The sequence below is a fragment of the Blennius ocellaris genome (genome assembly GCF_963422515.1).
Source record: "Blennius ocellaris genome assembly, chromosome: 18".
Lineage (NCBI taxonomy): Eukaryota > Metazoa > Chordata > Actinopteri > Blenniiformes > Blenniidae > Blennius > Blennius ocellaris.
Window position 1 is genome coordinate 16,426,412 of NC_137667.1, and position 13,888 is coordinate 16,440,299.

Here is a 13,888-nt window from a genome sequence, read left to right on the forward strand (position 1 = left end):
GTCTGGGAAGGCATTGGTGTCCTATTCTGACCATATGTAGCCCCTAGATGTGATTGGTTCTGTCGATAACAGTGTGAAGTTGTTTCTCATTATTGCATTATAGAAAGTAAATTAAAAGTAAACGTTAAATTAAAAATAATAGAATGATCATTTCCTTAAATCCACTTTGAGGATATTTCTTTCAGTAAGAAAAAATATGTGATCATTAATATTAGTATTTTCGTTCTTTTGCACCATCTCATCTACTTAAGATTGTGTTGAAAAGCTCAGTGCACGAGATGTGGAAGAGAACAATGTGATATGTTAAACTGCAGAAAATGATCAAATTCATTTGCACATTCTTCATAAAAGAAATGATCTGTGAACCAACAAAAGCAACACAAACACGTTTATTTTCACTTAACAGTCTTAGTAATATAGATAGACTTTGTTGGCAGGCTCAATTGTTATAAGGGCCCCAAATCAAATTCTTGGTCCTATTCTAAACTTCCGCCTTCAGTATTTGAAACATGTATATTGGCTTTGTGTTGGTCTAAACCATTAAATAATGACAAAATGAATTGCAGACTTGTGATCTCTTGAGTGGAATCCACACTCTCCAACTTCAACGCACAAATCGAACGAGAAGCACTCGTAGAGGCTAAACCTTTTGTTTTGACACTGCTCTTTTATTTAAGATGCGTGAAACAACCAAAACATCTGTCTTTCACCGAAGCCCGTTCAGCTCCTTGCCTCGGTTCAGATAATTTATAACTCCTATAAGAGAGCCGAGTCGGAGCCGGGCCTGGCCGAGGAAAGACGGCGAGGTGTGAGGTCAGCGGGTCACAGGCAGTCTGTGAGCCAGTCACAGCCTGACAGATTCGACCCCCCCACCACCCCCCCCACCAGAACTGACTGGAGAATCCATCTCCAAAAAACCCAGAGCGAGCGGCGTGGGCTTTCTAGAGGAACGCACCAGACAGGAAACCGCATGATATGTGTGCTTTAGTGTCTGCAGTGTGTGTGTGCGCGCTTTGCGTGAGAGTATGTGTGTGTGTAGGTGTTTCTTTCTCTGTTATACACATATACTCTCTGTGGTGTGGGACGGCTGAGGTCATCCGAGTGGAGGCTGTCTCATAATGTGGCCGTGATGTTTAATGAAAGTCAATCAGGATCCGGCACATCTTGCCAAGATTCTACATTTTATTGATTACTCAAAGAGTTTTCAAGAGAATCACATTATTGCCAGATGTTACATTTCTCTCTCCGCCTGAACATTTTTGATGTCATAAAAGCTTTTGTAATAAAGTTGATTCTTGAGGAAACCACACCAGGACCGGTGCAGAATTCAATTTCTCGGGGTTTGCTTAGTGAAGATGAATAAAATGTTTTTAAAAAAAAGTCTCCATTACACACAAACAGAAGTCTCTATTAAAGTACTAAAAGTGCTTCGCTCTTTGTTCTCGGCAGCTTTTATGACAGCGCAGCCCACCTCCTGTCCGACGCCGTCTTCTGGCAAACGCTCATCTGCCATTGGTTACAAAAAAAAAGAGCAGATTTCCTAATTTTGCTGAGAAGGAAATGAAATAGCAACAATTGTGCTTTGGTTACGGAGGAACCTGCTTTCCCTGCCTGCCGCGAGAACGTCCTCTGCTGCTCTGCTAGGAGATTAGATTTCTCTCTCTCTCTCTCTCTCTCTCTCTCTCTCTCTCTCTCTCGCTCTCACTCCCGTAACTAATGCTAACTAATGAGTATTTCCACTATCACTGAACCTTTTCTATACCCAATAGTTTTTTTTCTCTTCAGATTATTATACTAAATTCACGTATCTGTTTGAAACTGAAATTGAAGTTTTCATCAGTAGAACGAGGAAATACTTTTCCATTAGTTGACAGGACAGTTCACCTTTCCTCCATTACTGAAAGTGATCTGAACCCACCTTCTTTAGGATTGTTGTCTGAATGTTTAAAATTACATTTTGATATTTTTCAAAACAGTACCAAACACCGACCTGAAGGGTTTTTTTTTTCTTAAATTTAGATTGTTCTACTGAGAGCTATCATATCAAGCTGCGAAATGGAATTCTCTGACTTTTCAGAGAAAATGTTGGATGGACGGATAATGGAGAAGCATATTAGCATCACAGTACACTATAAAAAATAAAACCATGGTAAAAAAAGAAATCTACAGCTACATTCACCAGCAGTATACTGTTACTTACTGTATTTTTCCTTTGCTGTAGTTACCGACAACCAAAATGTACATCTCATCCTCTAATTATTCAGCTTTTCATCTTGGATACACCAGCAGCAGCAGCTTCCCCTAAACAGTGTACCCCTAGTAAAGTGTCGACATTTATTCAACTGTTCTTTGGAGGGACGAATGTAATCGATCCATTGTCATTTGGTTCGCGTTCCGTTCACACCTACTTGTGCCGCTCGCGATCAAACGCTACACCGATTGGCAGGAACCAAATGTTTCCAGGACTACTGAGCATCGCACTTTGCCGCGCCATCGCTTCCCGTTTTATTAGGTGTCTAACGGTCCCTGATACATTTTGCAGTGTTTTGGCTCTTACTTAGCTCTTTTGCGCAGCGGGATTGAAGCTCCTCTCGATGAGGCATTTCCTAACATATATCATCACTGTTCCTACACGATGTTGGTAGCTGCGAGATTATCAGACAAGATATGAATGAGGCGTTTGGCACTTTAATTGACCACGTTTGATCAAATGCCACATTCTCACAGAACAAGATGTAAAGATGTAAAAGCACCTCAAATACTTCCCTGTGTTGCCAGGTTGTGCTTGAAATGTACTCACTGGAGTGTGTAATATTTTAAACTAGTACCATGGTGAACGTCAGACAGTAAGAAAAGCTGTTGTGCCGGATCGTGAGTGTCGTTCAATGTAAATCTGTTCCAACGAATCATAAGTGTCCGTCTAACTGAACCAGTTTTTAGCATCTCCATGGCGTTGATGTCCAAAGACGCTCTGTGTCCTTGATTCTTTTTGTCTTGTTTCCCCGCCGGCCTGCCCGCCTCTTCGTCTCTCCCCGTGTCTCTCTTGCCAGAGTGATGATTCAGGGCCTATTGTGAAGACGGCAATCCGATACAGAGCCAGTCCGAGAGCGAGGGTGGGGAGCTCGGTGGCGGCGGGGGCGATGGAGGGCAGGATAACGAGAGCAGAGGGGAGTGAGAAACAGGAGGGATTACGGGTGTCCTCATAACCGCGTCCTCGCTGTCTGGAGCCCGAGGCGCTTTGACACCCTTACCTGTCCCCCGTCTTACATGGTGCTCTCATTCTCCGTCTCCCCCCCTGCGACCTGTCTCCTCCACCTTTACCCTCCTCACAACCCAAAGCTTGACACTGTCCCCGTTTTTGAACTCTCTCTCCTCCTTCTTTTCATTTGATCACGCTCGCATCCTCCTTCCCCTCAGTCTGCTTTCTTTCTTCACTGACATATGGTTTGGTGTGTGATTTTATTAGGAAGACGATATGAGGTGTTTCCAGGCCTGGTATGACGGAACAGCTTGTGACTTTTGAGACATCCAACTCCTGTTCACTCTCCTTGGTGCACAGGGCAGCCGTAACTTCTAATAATCAGCTGCATATTGAATCTGAGAGCAGATGGTGTGCACACGCATGTGTGTGTGTGTGTGTGTGTCCTTACCTTTCTATCCGCTGATTGTTTCCCCTTGTATTTTTTTGAGGATATCTACCTTATGTTGTACCTCTCACATGCACACGCACCGTGATGTCATGAGCAGCATTATTTAACAGGCAGCTGGGAGGCCATTCATCATTTAATTAAAAGCGTCTGAAAGGGATCTGAGGCCTAATGAGATTAGCTTTAATTATTGATGCTGCTGCCGCCACACACACACACACACACACACACACACACACACACACACACACACACACACACACACACACACACACACACACACACACACACACTGTGTGGATATCCAGGCTCTTTTAGCATTAGAGTCTTCGCTCAACCATACTTGCATGTGCCCTCTTTCGCTCTGGAGTTCTTATTGATTCAGCTTCATGGTGGGATGTGAAGGTGCTTCGGGGAGGCTGCTGGACCCAGAAGGGGAAGGCTGCGGCTGTGGGGACCGAGTAGGGGGTGCTGTGGCTGCGGTTGGGTTGGCTGTGGTGGTGGTGGTGGTGGTGGGGGTTACAGGAGGATGGTGTTGTGTTTCCTCAGGTCACTCAGAGCCAGAGAAAAGCTCTTACTGCTCCAGTCCACTCACTTAATCAAGTTCACGCATTTCGGTGGGTTTACTTTGCAAACGTGTTTACACATTTTAACTCCTCTTGTTTTGTTAGTTACAAAATAAAAAACCTGTAAAAACTATCAAAGTTAATGTGTTGATCATCACAATAAGACTATCGTCTCCTAAACACCTTGAGGCAGATGGTGTAAAAGTGGAATTTTAGCCAGAGACCACAAATTGGCTTATCATCAGAAGTTTGAAGCTGTAAACTGGCTTGAGACGGCACAAAACAAATTTTTATCTTACAGTTTACAATTATCAATAAAACCTATCCCTACCAAACTCGGAGCATCACATTTTTTTATCCAACTTGTAGGTGGAACTTCAAAACCTGGCATTGGCACATTTAACACATTTAGTTGTATTTGAGGACGAACTTGTAATATTATATCCCATATTGTCACAACGTCTTCCTGGATGACTGACCTGATGGCTCATAGATATCAGGCGGCACCGAGCTGGAAGGCGCCTAATGACTCAGGCGGTGAGTCACGTGTATTAGTTATTTATGATGGCTGATTTTTACTTAATTAACCAATCATTTAGTTTTTAAAATGTTGTAGAGGATGATTTGGAAAAAGTTAATCTAATGTATTCTTTTCCTTCCTCCACTTATCCACACAGTTCCCTTGAAATGTAAAGTTTTGTACATTCAGAAGCTTTATGTCATTGTATGATCCTAAGTTTGTTTTTGCTATACTGACGGATGGCGGACATGTGTGTGTGTGTGTGTGTCTGTGTGTGTGTGTGGGTGGGTGTGATTGGTCAGCCGTGAACTGGTTTGGGTTTCTACCAGTTGTTTTTTTAATCACTCTCATCAGATTAGCTGAGCAGGGGCAGTCGAGGCCAAACGTGCAATTAACAGCACAGACACACACACACACACACACACACACACACACACACACACATCCATCAATGACTTTTCATTTGTGTCCATTGAGTAAAGCTGCATTAAATCGTGTCTGTGATCCCCTCACTCCCTGAGACAACGAGGAGCCAATTCAAAAAGCAGATATGAGGACCACCGGTGCAGCCAGGAGGACGAAGAGGAGCCGGTTCTCCTCTGCTGCTCTTCCTCCCCTCACACGTGGACTCACGACAAGTTGATGAAACAAAAATAATCCGCGAAACACTAAAGTCAATAAGGTGCATTGAAGATTGTGAAGGAGAAAAATGCTCTTAAAGGGGAATTTGTAACAGTGACAGACCCTACAAAAAGAACTATTTAAGGTGGATTGATAAAAAAAAAAAGAAGGTGAGACATTTTTACACTGCACCTTGTGTTTGTGGTCATAAACTCTATTTAACTTCATAAAACCACCAACAACATAGTTGAAGATAAACAAGTCTTTGCTTGAGTTTGATTGTAGAAAATTAAAAAGTGTTTTTCTTATGTGCAGAAATGTTGTTCCAGAGGTTGTGAATATTATAAGCAGACGTTCCTGTGAGCCCAGCGAGGCTAAGAGAGGTACACCGAGCCAAAGAGATGTTTTTGGAGAGTACCTATTTCACCCAAACACCTCCTCCTCCTTTTCCCTGCTCCACAGACTCACCCTGTTCTTTCTTTTCACTCTCTCACCCCCTTTTTTTTCTTTTTTTTCTTTTATAGCTTCCTACTACACCTGAAAAAGGGGCATTTTTGGAGGCATAAAGAGAGGGATAGATTTACACCTCCCCAGGCTGGGGGAACCGGGGAGGTGGGGGGTGTAGGAGGAGTGAAAGAGGGAGGGTTTGAGGGTGGAGGCTCGGCACAATGTATTTTACATGAAAGGAAGGGGATAGAGTTACCACGCCGATAACCACTCATACAAATGGGGAGAGTGGAGAGCTTTGAGCAGGGGACAGGTAAACGGGTAAGACTGCGTGCGTGTGCGTGCGTGCGTGCGTGTTTGTGTGTGTGCACGCAAAGGAAAGCGACTGTGAAGGATAGATGGTGATGGAGCTCCTGTTTGTGTGGCGAGCAACATCCTTCACGGGGGTGTTTTGTGGTCGAAACACCGGCCAAAGTCAGAAACGGGGATGGCTGGATGATCACGTTGCACAGGTGCGTGCCTGTTTTGGTGCAAGGCAACACTTTCTCTCCGAGTGATAGAAAATCATATAGACGTATTCACAAAAATAAAATGTCCCTGATATGACTTCTTCAGCCTTCAGTGTTGACAAACATCTAAAACACTAATCTTGACTCAAACCATTTTTGGGGGGGGGATTATGGTACATAAACAGCAATTAAATATTCTGTAATTTAAGTCAAAACTTCTACAGCTATTATATATATTTCCCTCCATCAGATAAAACCCTGATCGGCCCTATTAAACGTGTGCACATGAACTCGGATGCTGCAACACGAGTCTTTGTGTGTGACTGTCTGAAGGAAAGATGAACTGCTGTTGTTCCACTTGGAAGAAAAAAAGTTCTCTCTCGTGGGCCTCCTAAGCGGAGCGAGACGCGTTTGTCAGACACTTCAAAAACACGTCTAAAGTCAACAAAAAAAAACGAGTCTCGGTGTTTAGCTGCACCAATACAGCCCTCTTCCTCTGCTCACTTCACTGCTCTGCTGTCCACATGCCACACTATAGCTTTGTATTTCTTTTTTTTTTTGTTCTTCTGTCTTTTTGCGTGCGTGTGTATGCGTGTGCGCAGTTCACCGCCGTGTTTTGGGACGCCTCCCTTGCTCCCTTCTCCACTTGCTGTGAAAATATTTCAACGGGGATGTTTTTGGACGACCCCCTCCCGACGGGGTCTTGCCTGGCTAATAATAAAGTGCTTGAGTTGTCAAGCACTTCGGCAACACCCTAATCTGTTCTGACAGCTCGTCCTCCACATAGACTCTCCAAACGTCCAGCGCACAGACGCACCGATGCATGTCGGCATCTGCGTATAACATGCTTTAAGGCCCCGATGAATGCACGCCGGTCCACAGACAGTCCATCAATCAAGGTGTTTATTGGCGTTGGGGATAAAAGTGGCGGGATAGGGCCGCATGCTGCAGGCGGTGGCGAAGCGAGCAAAAGGTGGTCGGTGCACAGTCGGAGACAGTGTCCCAGTTCCAAATCGGTCTCCGGGCCCGTGTACATTTGCTGCTTCACCCCAGCTATTTTCTGCAGTCACGTCGACTTGCATTAACATTTAAAATGCTTTCGGTGTTGTTGCGTGATCACAACGCAGAGTTTGGAAATCTCATGCAGCTTATGTCCGGATCTCACAGTGAAGATATTTCTGGATTCATAAGCCAGTTGTGTTTTTAGACACTGGGTGGGTAGTACACCAGGCCTGCCTCGAGTGGATAAGCAACATCAATGTAAACGTATCTACAAATCATATAAATACATTATGAAGATATACTTCTTCTAAAAAAAATATTTATTAAACTCATGCACATTTTTTAATGTGAATAAATGTAACAAAATACACATGTAATTGTGATATATTATGTTTGCATGCACTTTGCATTCAAGCTCTGCATGCCAACATATAGTATTTGGCCAATCGGATGGGGAAATCGTAATGACCAGATTGACATCGATGGTTTTGAAACATTGCCATTAGTATGTCAGCGTGCAGCAAAATGACGCAGTCAGAGCCAAAATTAATGATCAGTTCATTAAATGAATTTGATTGGTGAAGTTTTATAGTCAACAAATGGTCCGATACTTAAGATGTACATCAAGTATCAAGACTCTTCCGATCTGACTGACATCCTTTGAAATGTAGTATAGTCAAAACAGTAGAAAATCTATTTGTTTTTGCTGTTGGATGTAAAATAGTCCTTTAAAAAGTACTTCACAGAATTTTGCTTGTTATACAAAAAGCCTGTTTACACCTTTTTCATGGAAATCGTTTATAGACTGAGTGAAAATATCCAGTGATTATTTTGACATAGAGCTCTAGATGTTTTTTATTTTTCAGGTTTTAAAATGAAGAAAACCTCATCTCAAAGACACTGTAATTCTTAGAGAGAGACGTTGTGTCCAAACTGGTGAATAAAGGGGAAAACAACATGTAGGGAGACGAATAGAAGAGAAAGTACCTTTTCCAACATTGTGTAACTGACCCTTTAAGAACTGACATGAGTGATGGCAGCTCGCGGCTCCGATCATAAAACAACTCGCAGAAATGATTTGATTATTGGTTTCAGCAATGAAGTGAGGAAGGAGGTCAGTCTAACCACATTTGAACCAAAGACCATCAGTAACTACTCTGTAATTCGTTTATTACTCAAAGCCATTCATGATGTAACGCATCACATGGATTTGTGTTGATTTAATAAACTTAATTCTCAGACATTTAATACATTGGTTTCCATATTAAGTGTTTTCTCCTATAGTCATTTATATCACGATGTGAGACTGACATGGTCTGGTTCAGGAGTGGGCGTGTTGGCTTGTGTGTGTGTGTGTGTGTGTGTGTGTGTGTGTTTGACTCCAGGTGTGTTTCCGATTGTGCGTTTGGGTGTGCGTCTCCTCTGATAACACCTGGATGGCCGTAGTGAAAGAGTGCCATCTTCAGACAGCGGCAGCTGGGAGATTACGTCGTCTGCTTCGTGCTCCTCGCCCCCAGAGCTCGGCCTCCATTCACATTGTGCAGCCCTTGTGGTTCCAATTAACGCAGATTGAGAGTGTGTGTGTGTGTCTGTGTGTGAGGTGGAGGGGGTCAGCTGCATGGTGTGAAGTTTATGGTCTCGCCAGCACAGCAGGACATCGACCCGACGTCCACCTCATGAGCAGACTCACTCTTCCAGCTTCACAGAAGGAACCAGCAGGATTTGAGTCGTCGCATTTCAAATTCTTAATTCTTCACATGCGACAGAATTGTGAGAATTATTTAATGCTGTGGCTGCACTGGGGATGGGCTGACAAACGTTCAAAACTTCCATCTGCAACTTTTTAATACTTCTCTCGCTTTCGATTTAAGCTTCAGTGAGTCTGTAATGAGTGACAGCTGAGAAGGAGAGGGAGAGAGGGAGAGAGAGAGAGAGAGAGAGAGAGAGGAGGAGGAGAGGAGAAAAAGAGGGGGAGGAGGCAGAGGAGGAGGGAAACGGGACGAGTGAAATGTTCCCCATTACTGGAGTCGAGAAGACAGGAGCCGTGCATGGATTGACCTCAGAGACCACGAGGAGGAAGAAAAGCGTAGCTTAAAAAACAAAGTGCCTTCCTTTTTTTCTTCCTCCCCAACAGCTGCATGCTTGTTGAGGGTGAAAGAGAGCGAGACACAAAGAGAAACAGCTATTCTCCCCCCCTCCCTCCTCCCCCCCTCCTCTCCCTCCTTCCACCACCCTGAGAGGAAAAACAAGAAAGTGTGTCACCTGGAGCTGGAAGTGGGAGGCAGGTAGCGCCGAGCTGTGTTTCTGTGGGTGTGAGGGAGCAGCGACGGCCGGGGAAGCTGCTGGATCAAAAAGCTCTGTGATGCTTTGTGGAAGTATAGGACTGCTAAGAGAACTGATTACACCCTGAGGTAAGTCCCTGACAAAAATGTCAGGATAATATTTTTTGGGTTTCTAAATCCTGCAAAAAAGGTTCCACGGTGTATCTTTGTGCACTCCCGTATTGATATTATTGGATTAGAATGAAGGTTCTAATAATAATAATAATAATAATGAATGGGCTTTTTGGTTACATTGCAATTATGCCACTGATCTTCTTGCTATTGAATTTTAATTGTACTTTATTTTACAGTTAAACTACATTTTAATTCAACTCCACTCAAGTAATATAGTTTGTGTTGTGTTTTCAATACAACATCTTTTTCTTGAGTTATCTGATATTTATTTATTTTCTGAGTTTGTTTTTCTTATCACGGAGGAGTAATTGTCTTTTATCGTTATTGTTGTAATATTAAGATAAAGATTTTTTTTTTTAATTGACAATTTATCTAAAATTTGTTTAGACATTTCTGCTCAAAGCTTGATAAGAGCTTCTATTCCAGTAATGTCAAAATATATTTCTCAATCAAACAAAAAACAAATGTAAGCCACATGATCGTAAAGCCACCCTATACCAGTTGTGTAAGTCCGTGTGTCTCTATGTGTGCAACTCTATGCACGGTATCGGATGTCCCGTTGCAGATGGGTTGGGTTATTACCAGAAACACATAGAGCTATTCTTCTTCTTTCTCGCTCCTTCCTTCTCCCTCGCCCCTCTTCCTCTCTTCAAAATGTCCCAGAAGCAACAACTTAAATAATATTTATGTCCATTTCGGGCCAAATCTTTCATTTCCGAGCTGAGGAACAAACATCAAAAGAGCAAAACAGGGAAACGGCATCAATTAAAGCCTGCAATTTTTTTTCTTCTAATATTTGGATTGCCGTTTGAGTTCAAATGAGGAATTTTCTCAATATGATATCAATTAGGAGATAAAGGTCACAAACATAGCTCTGTTAAATAAATTATGATTATTGGTGCTGATTGCTTTGTGATGCGTGCATTTATGCTTCACGGAGTCGCTATGTTGGATAGGTAGTCTTCTGGAGCAGTCGCCCGGCCAACCAGGTCAAAGGTCGCCTATTTAAAATGGTTCAGGTGACACAAATGGGTTTTACAAGCATCATGGCCATCTAAGTGGTACTTTGTTTTGTTTATTTAGGAAAAAATAAGATTTCTTTCGCAGGTTGCATAAAGAGGATTAATGTCAAATCTTAACTTTGTCATTTGACAGAATTTTTTTTCATGTTCTGGCTTTAATAGCATCATAAAGCTGTCAACTGGTGTCTAATAATAATAATAATAACAATAAAAAGGTCAAATAAATAGAAAAAGTACCAAAAACTAACCAGGAAAAATATTTAAAAAAAAACAACTTTTAATTGTTAAAATAAAGAGTAAGTTGGGGGAAAAAAGCCTTAATGTGAAAACAAAATTGTTTAGAATATGACACATACATTTTTGATGTAAAAAGATAAAAGTTTGCGGCGGGTGAGAGTCTCAGGCGGCGGTCAACAGCGAGGGAAAGCCTGCATGGATGAAGCACGATGATAAAAGCTTTTCGGGATCAAAGCCCGCGTGTGCTCGTGTTTTTACAGATCATGTTGAGGCACAAACTGTGTGTGTGTGTGTGTGTGTGTGTGTGTGTGTGTGTGTGTGTGTGTGTGTGTGTGTGTGTGTGTGTGTGTGTGTGTGTGTGTGTGTGTGTTTCGTATGTAGCGCTGCGTGTGCGTTACATGTGGATTGCCGTTTCTCACGGCCATGCTGTTGATGTCGTGACTGACAGCCTTGTTAAATTTCAGCAAAGCATGAAACGTGACATAAAAGTGGCTTGTGTGCATCTGCACAACTCGGTGTGTGTGTGTGTGTGTGTGTGTGCGCGCATCCGTGGGCGCGCGTGTGTGTAAAGTGATCCATACGAGGGCACCGGCTCACCTTTGAACCCTGTCTTAAACAGCTAAGTGCTGCTTCTTATTCACTCTCAGCAGGATCCTCTAATCAGAACCATAACACCACACCACAGTCCTCTATACACACACGCACACACACACACACACACACACACACACACACACACACACACACACACACACACACACACACACACACACACACACACACACACACACACACACACACACACACACACACACGTCCTAGTTTCCACATACCTGCAGTTTAGTGACTGCTGAGTCCAGCACTTTTCTCTGTATACGTACCTGTGATTGCGATAATGTGCAAATGACTTGAATATACGCTGCCTGGCTGAGTCGAGCTATCTGTGTGTGGGTTTCCAAGTGCATTTCCATATGTACGTGTGTGTGTGTGTGTGTGTGTCTGTGTGTGTGTGTTTGGCACCCCGCGCGTGCCCTCCACCTCGCCAGCGTGTTGACACAGTGATTATAGGGCAGCTGGTACACATTGGCCCTCGCTCCGCCCTGCATTTACTGTTCTAATTAGTTCCTGTTCCAAATAAGAGGGAGGAATTTTAATAGAGAACCACTGGTCCACCATCCAACTTCGCATACCCTCACACACACACGGCATCAAGCACAAAACCAGTCTGTGTGTGTGTGTGCGCGTGTGTGTGTGAGTGAGTGCAGGGAGTGTACGCAGCGGTGGAAAGACATTGAGGCCGATGTGTGTTTTCTTTATTCTTACCCCCCCCCCCTCCCCTATTTTGGTAATGAAGTGAAAAGCCCCAATAGTCAGTGATTGACAAGACCAAATGTTTCAGTCACCACCCAAAGTCAAGGCTCAAGTAAGTATCCGCGGTGACCCGCCGTATAACCATGGAGAGCAGGCCACGCGCCGTGGCCTGACGTGACCCTGCCATGACCTTTCAACTCTTCAAGGGTTGAGAAGGGTGCCTGAGTTCACCATGGAAGTGGGTCACGGGTGAGCTAAGGGAAAGTCAATATCTGTCACTTAAAGGCCAGTTCACACTTCTGTCAAGGCGGCGGAGATTTATTATGATGTTTGCATTCTGTTACAAAAATAATAATATCAAGTCGAATAAATAAAACCAGATCAGTTGTGGGACTTCATCACTTCAACACAGGGGAAGACTTTTATTTTCATTTCTTGGAAGTTACACAAGTGTCAGACACTGATGCAATCTGGCTGATTCATGAATGCACGTTTACGGGGTTGTTTTCTGACACGTTAAGCGCCGGCCGGCGTAACGTGATGTGTTTTGTGTGATTGGTAACGTTTCCTTTCCTCTTATTTGTGTACAGGTGAAGAAATCACACAGTGAATCTCATGTTCCAGACCCTTCAGACACCAGGTACGCTCCAATGAAAAGTCTTTGTGCTGTGTGTGTGTGTGTGTGTGTGTGTGTGTGTGTGTGTGTGTGTGTGTGTGTGTGTGTGTGTGTGTGTGTGTGTGTGTGTGTGTGTGTGTGTGTGTGTGTGTGTGTGTGTGTGTGTGTGTGTGTTGCAGTTGCGAGCAGTGATGAGGTCATTAACACCTCCCAAGACCTTGGTGTCCAAACACACACACACACACACGCACATGCACACTTCATACACTCTCTCACACACACTTCCATGGATGAAAAAAGATAGTAATGTAGGTCAACAGCCAAGCAATGTTTTTTTTTTAATACAGTAAATCTTGAGGACTTAATGAATAATTTGATTGATCAAGGATCAGGAAAAAACTTTAATTTTAAATTCTCCACCAAAAAATTTTGTTGTCTCATTAAATGTAAACAAATGACTATTTTCTTTCATTTATATTCTTTAAAAAAAACATCCATTAGTGGATGAGAACATAAAAGATTTCAATATTGGATTATGTACTAATTGATTGATTCAGTAATAAAAACGCTTTTAATCACAACACTAAATCTGTGCAGCCCCACATCTCAATAATATGCAGCATATTTTTTTCAATGACCAGACATGATGTGAAAACCAGAATAGAGTTTATGAAACACCAACTCCTGCCATCACCTCCCGAGAGGAGCGAAACGGAGGGAAAAGAAGAAGAAGAAGGAAAAAAAAAAAGAACAAGTAGGGAGACAGAATCATTTCCTGCTGTTGAAAGACAAAATAATTGGATGGTTGTTGACTTTTACACACATAAAGGAGAGAAAATACACGGAAAAAGAGAGCATAAGTTGTAAAGTTGAATCGCAAGTCTTTTTTTTCTTCTGCTTTAATTTGAAAACAGCTTGTGGCTTATTAACCTAT

General features: G+C 42.9%; 1 protein-coding gene across 5 annotated transcripts in view; it reads left to right on the forward strand.

Annotated features, from left to right (window-relative positions):
- eya4 (EYA transcriptional coactivator and phosphatase 4) overlaps positions 1-13,888 on the forward strand; it is a 41,379-nt gene that overhangs the window by 7,471 nt on the left and 20,020 nt on the right. For 4 of the 5 annotated variants that reach the window (XM_080513781.1, XM_080513785.1, XM_080513784.1 and 1 more), the window contains exon 3: positions 12,929-12,978. In XM_080513781.1, the coding sequence (XP_080369907.1) occupies positions 12,929-12,978 (50 nt within the window). Of the gene's footprint in view, positions 1-9,354; positions 9,724-12,928; positions 12,979-13,888 lie in introns of those variants that run through there. The other variant, XM_080513783.1, reaches the window with a different exon arrangement.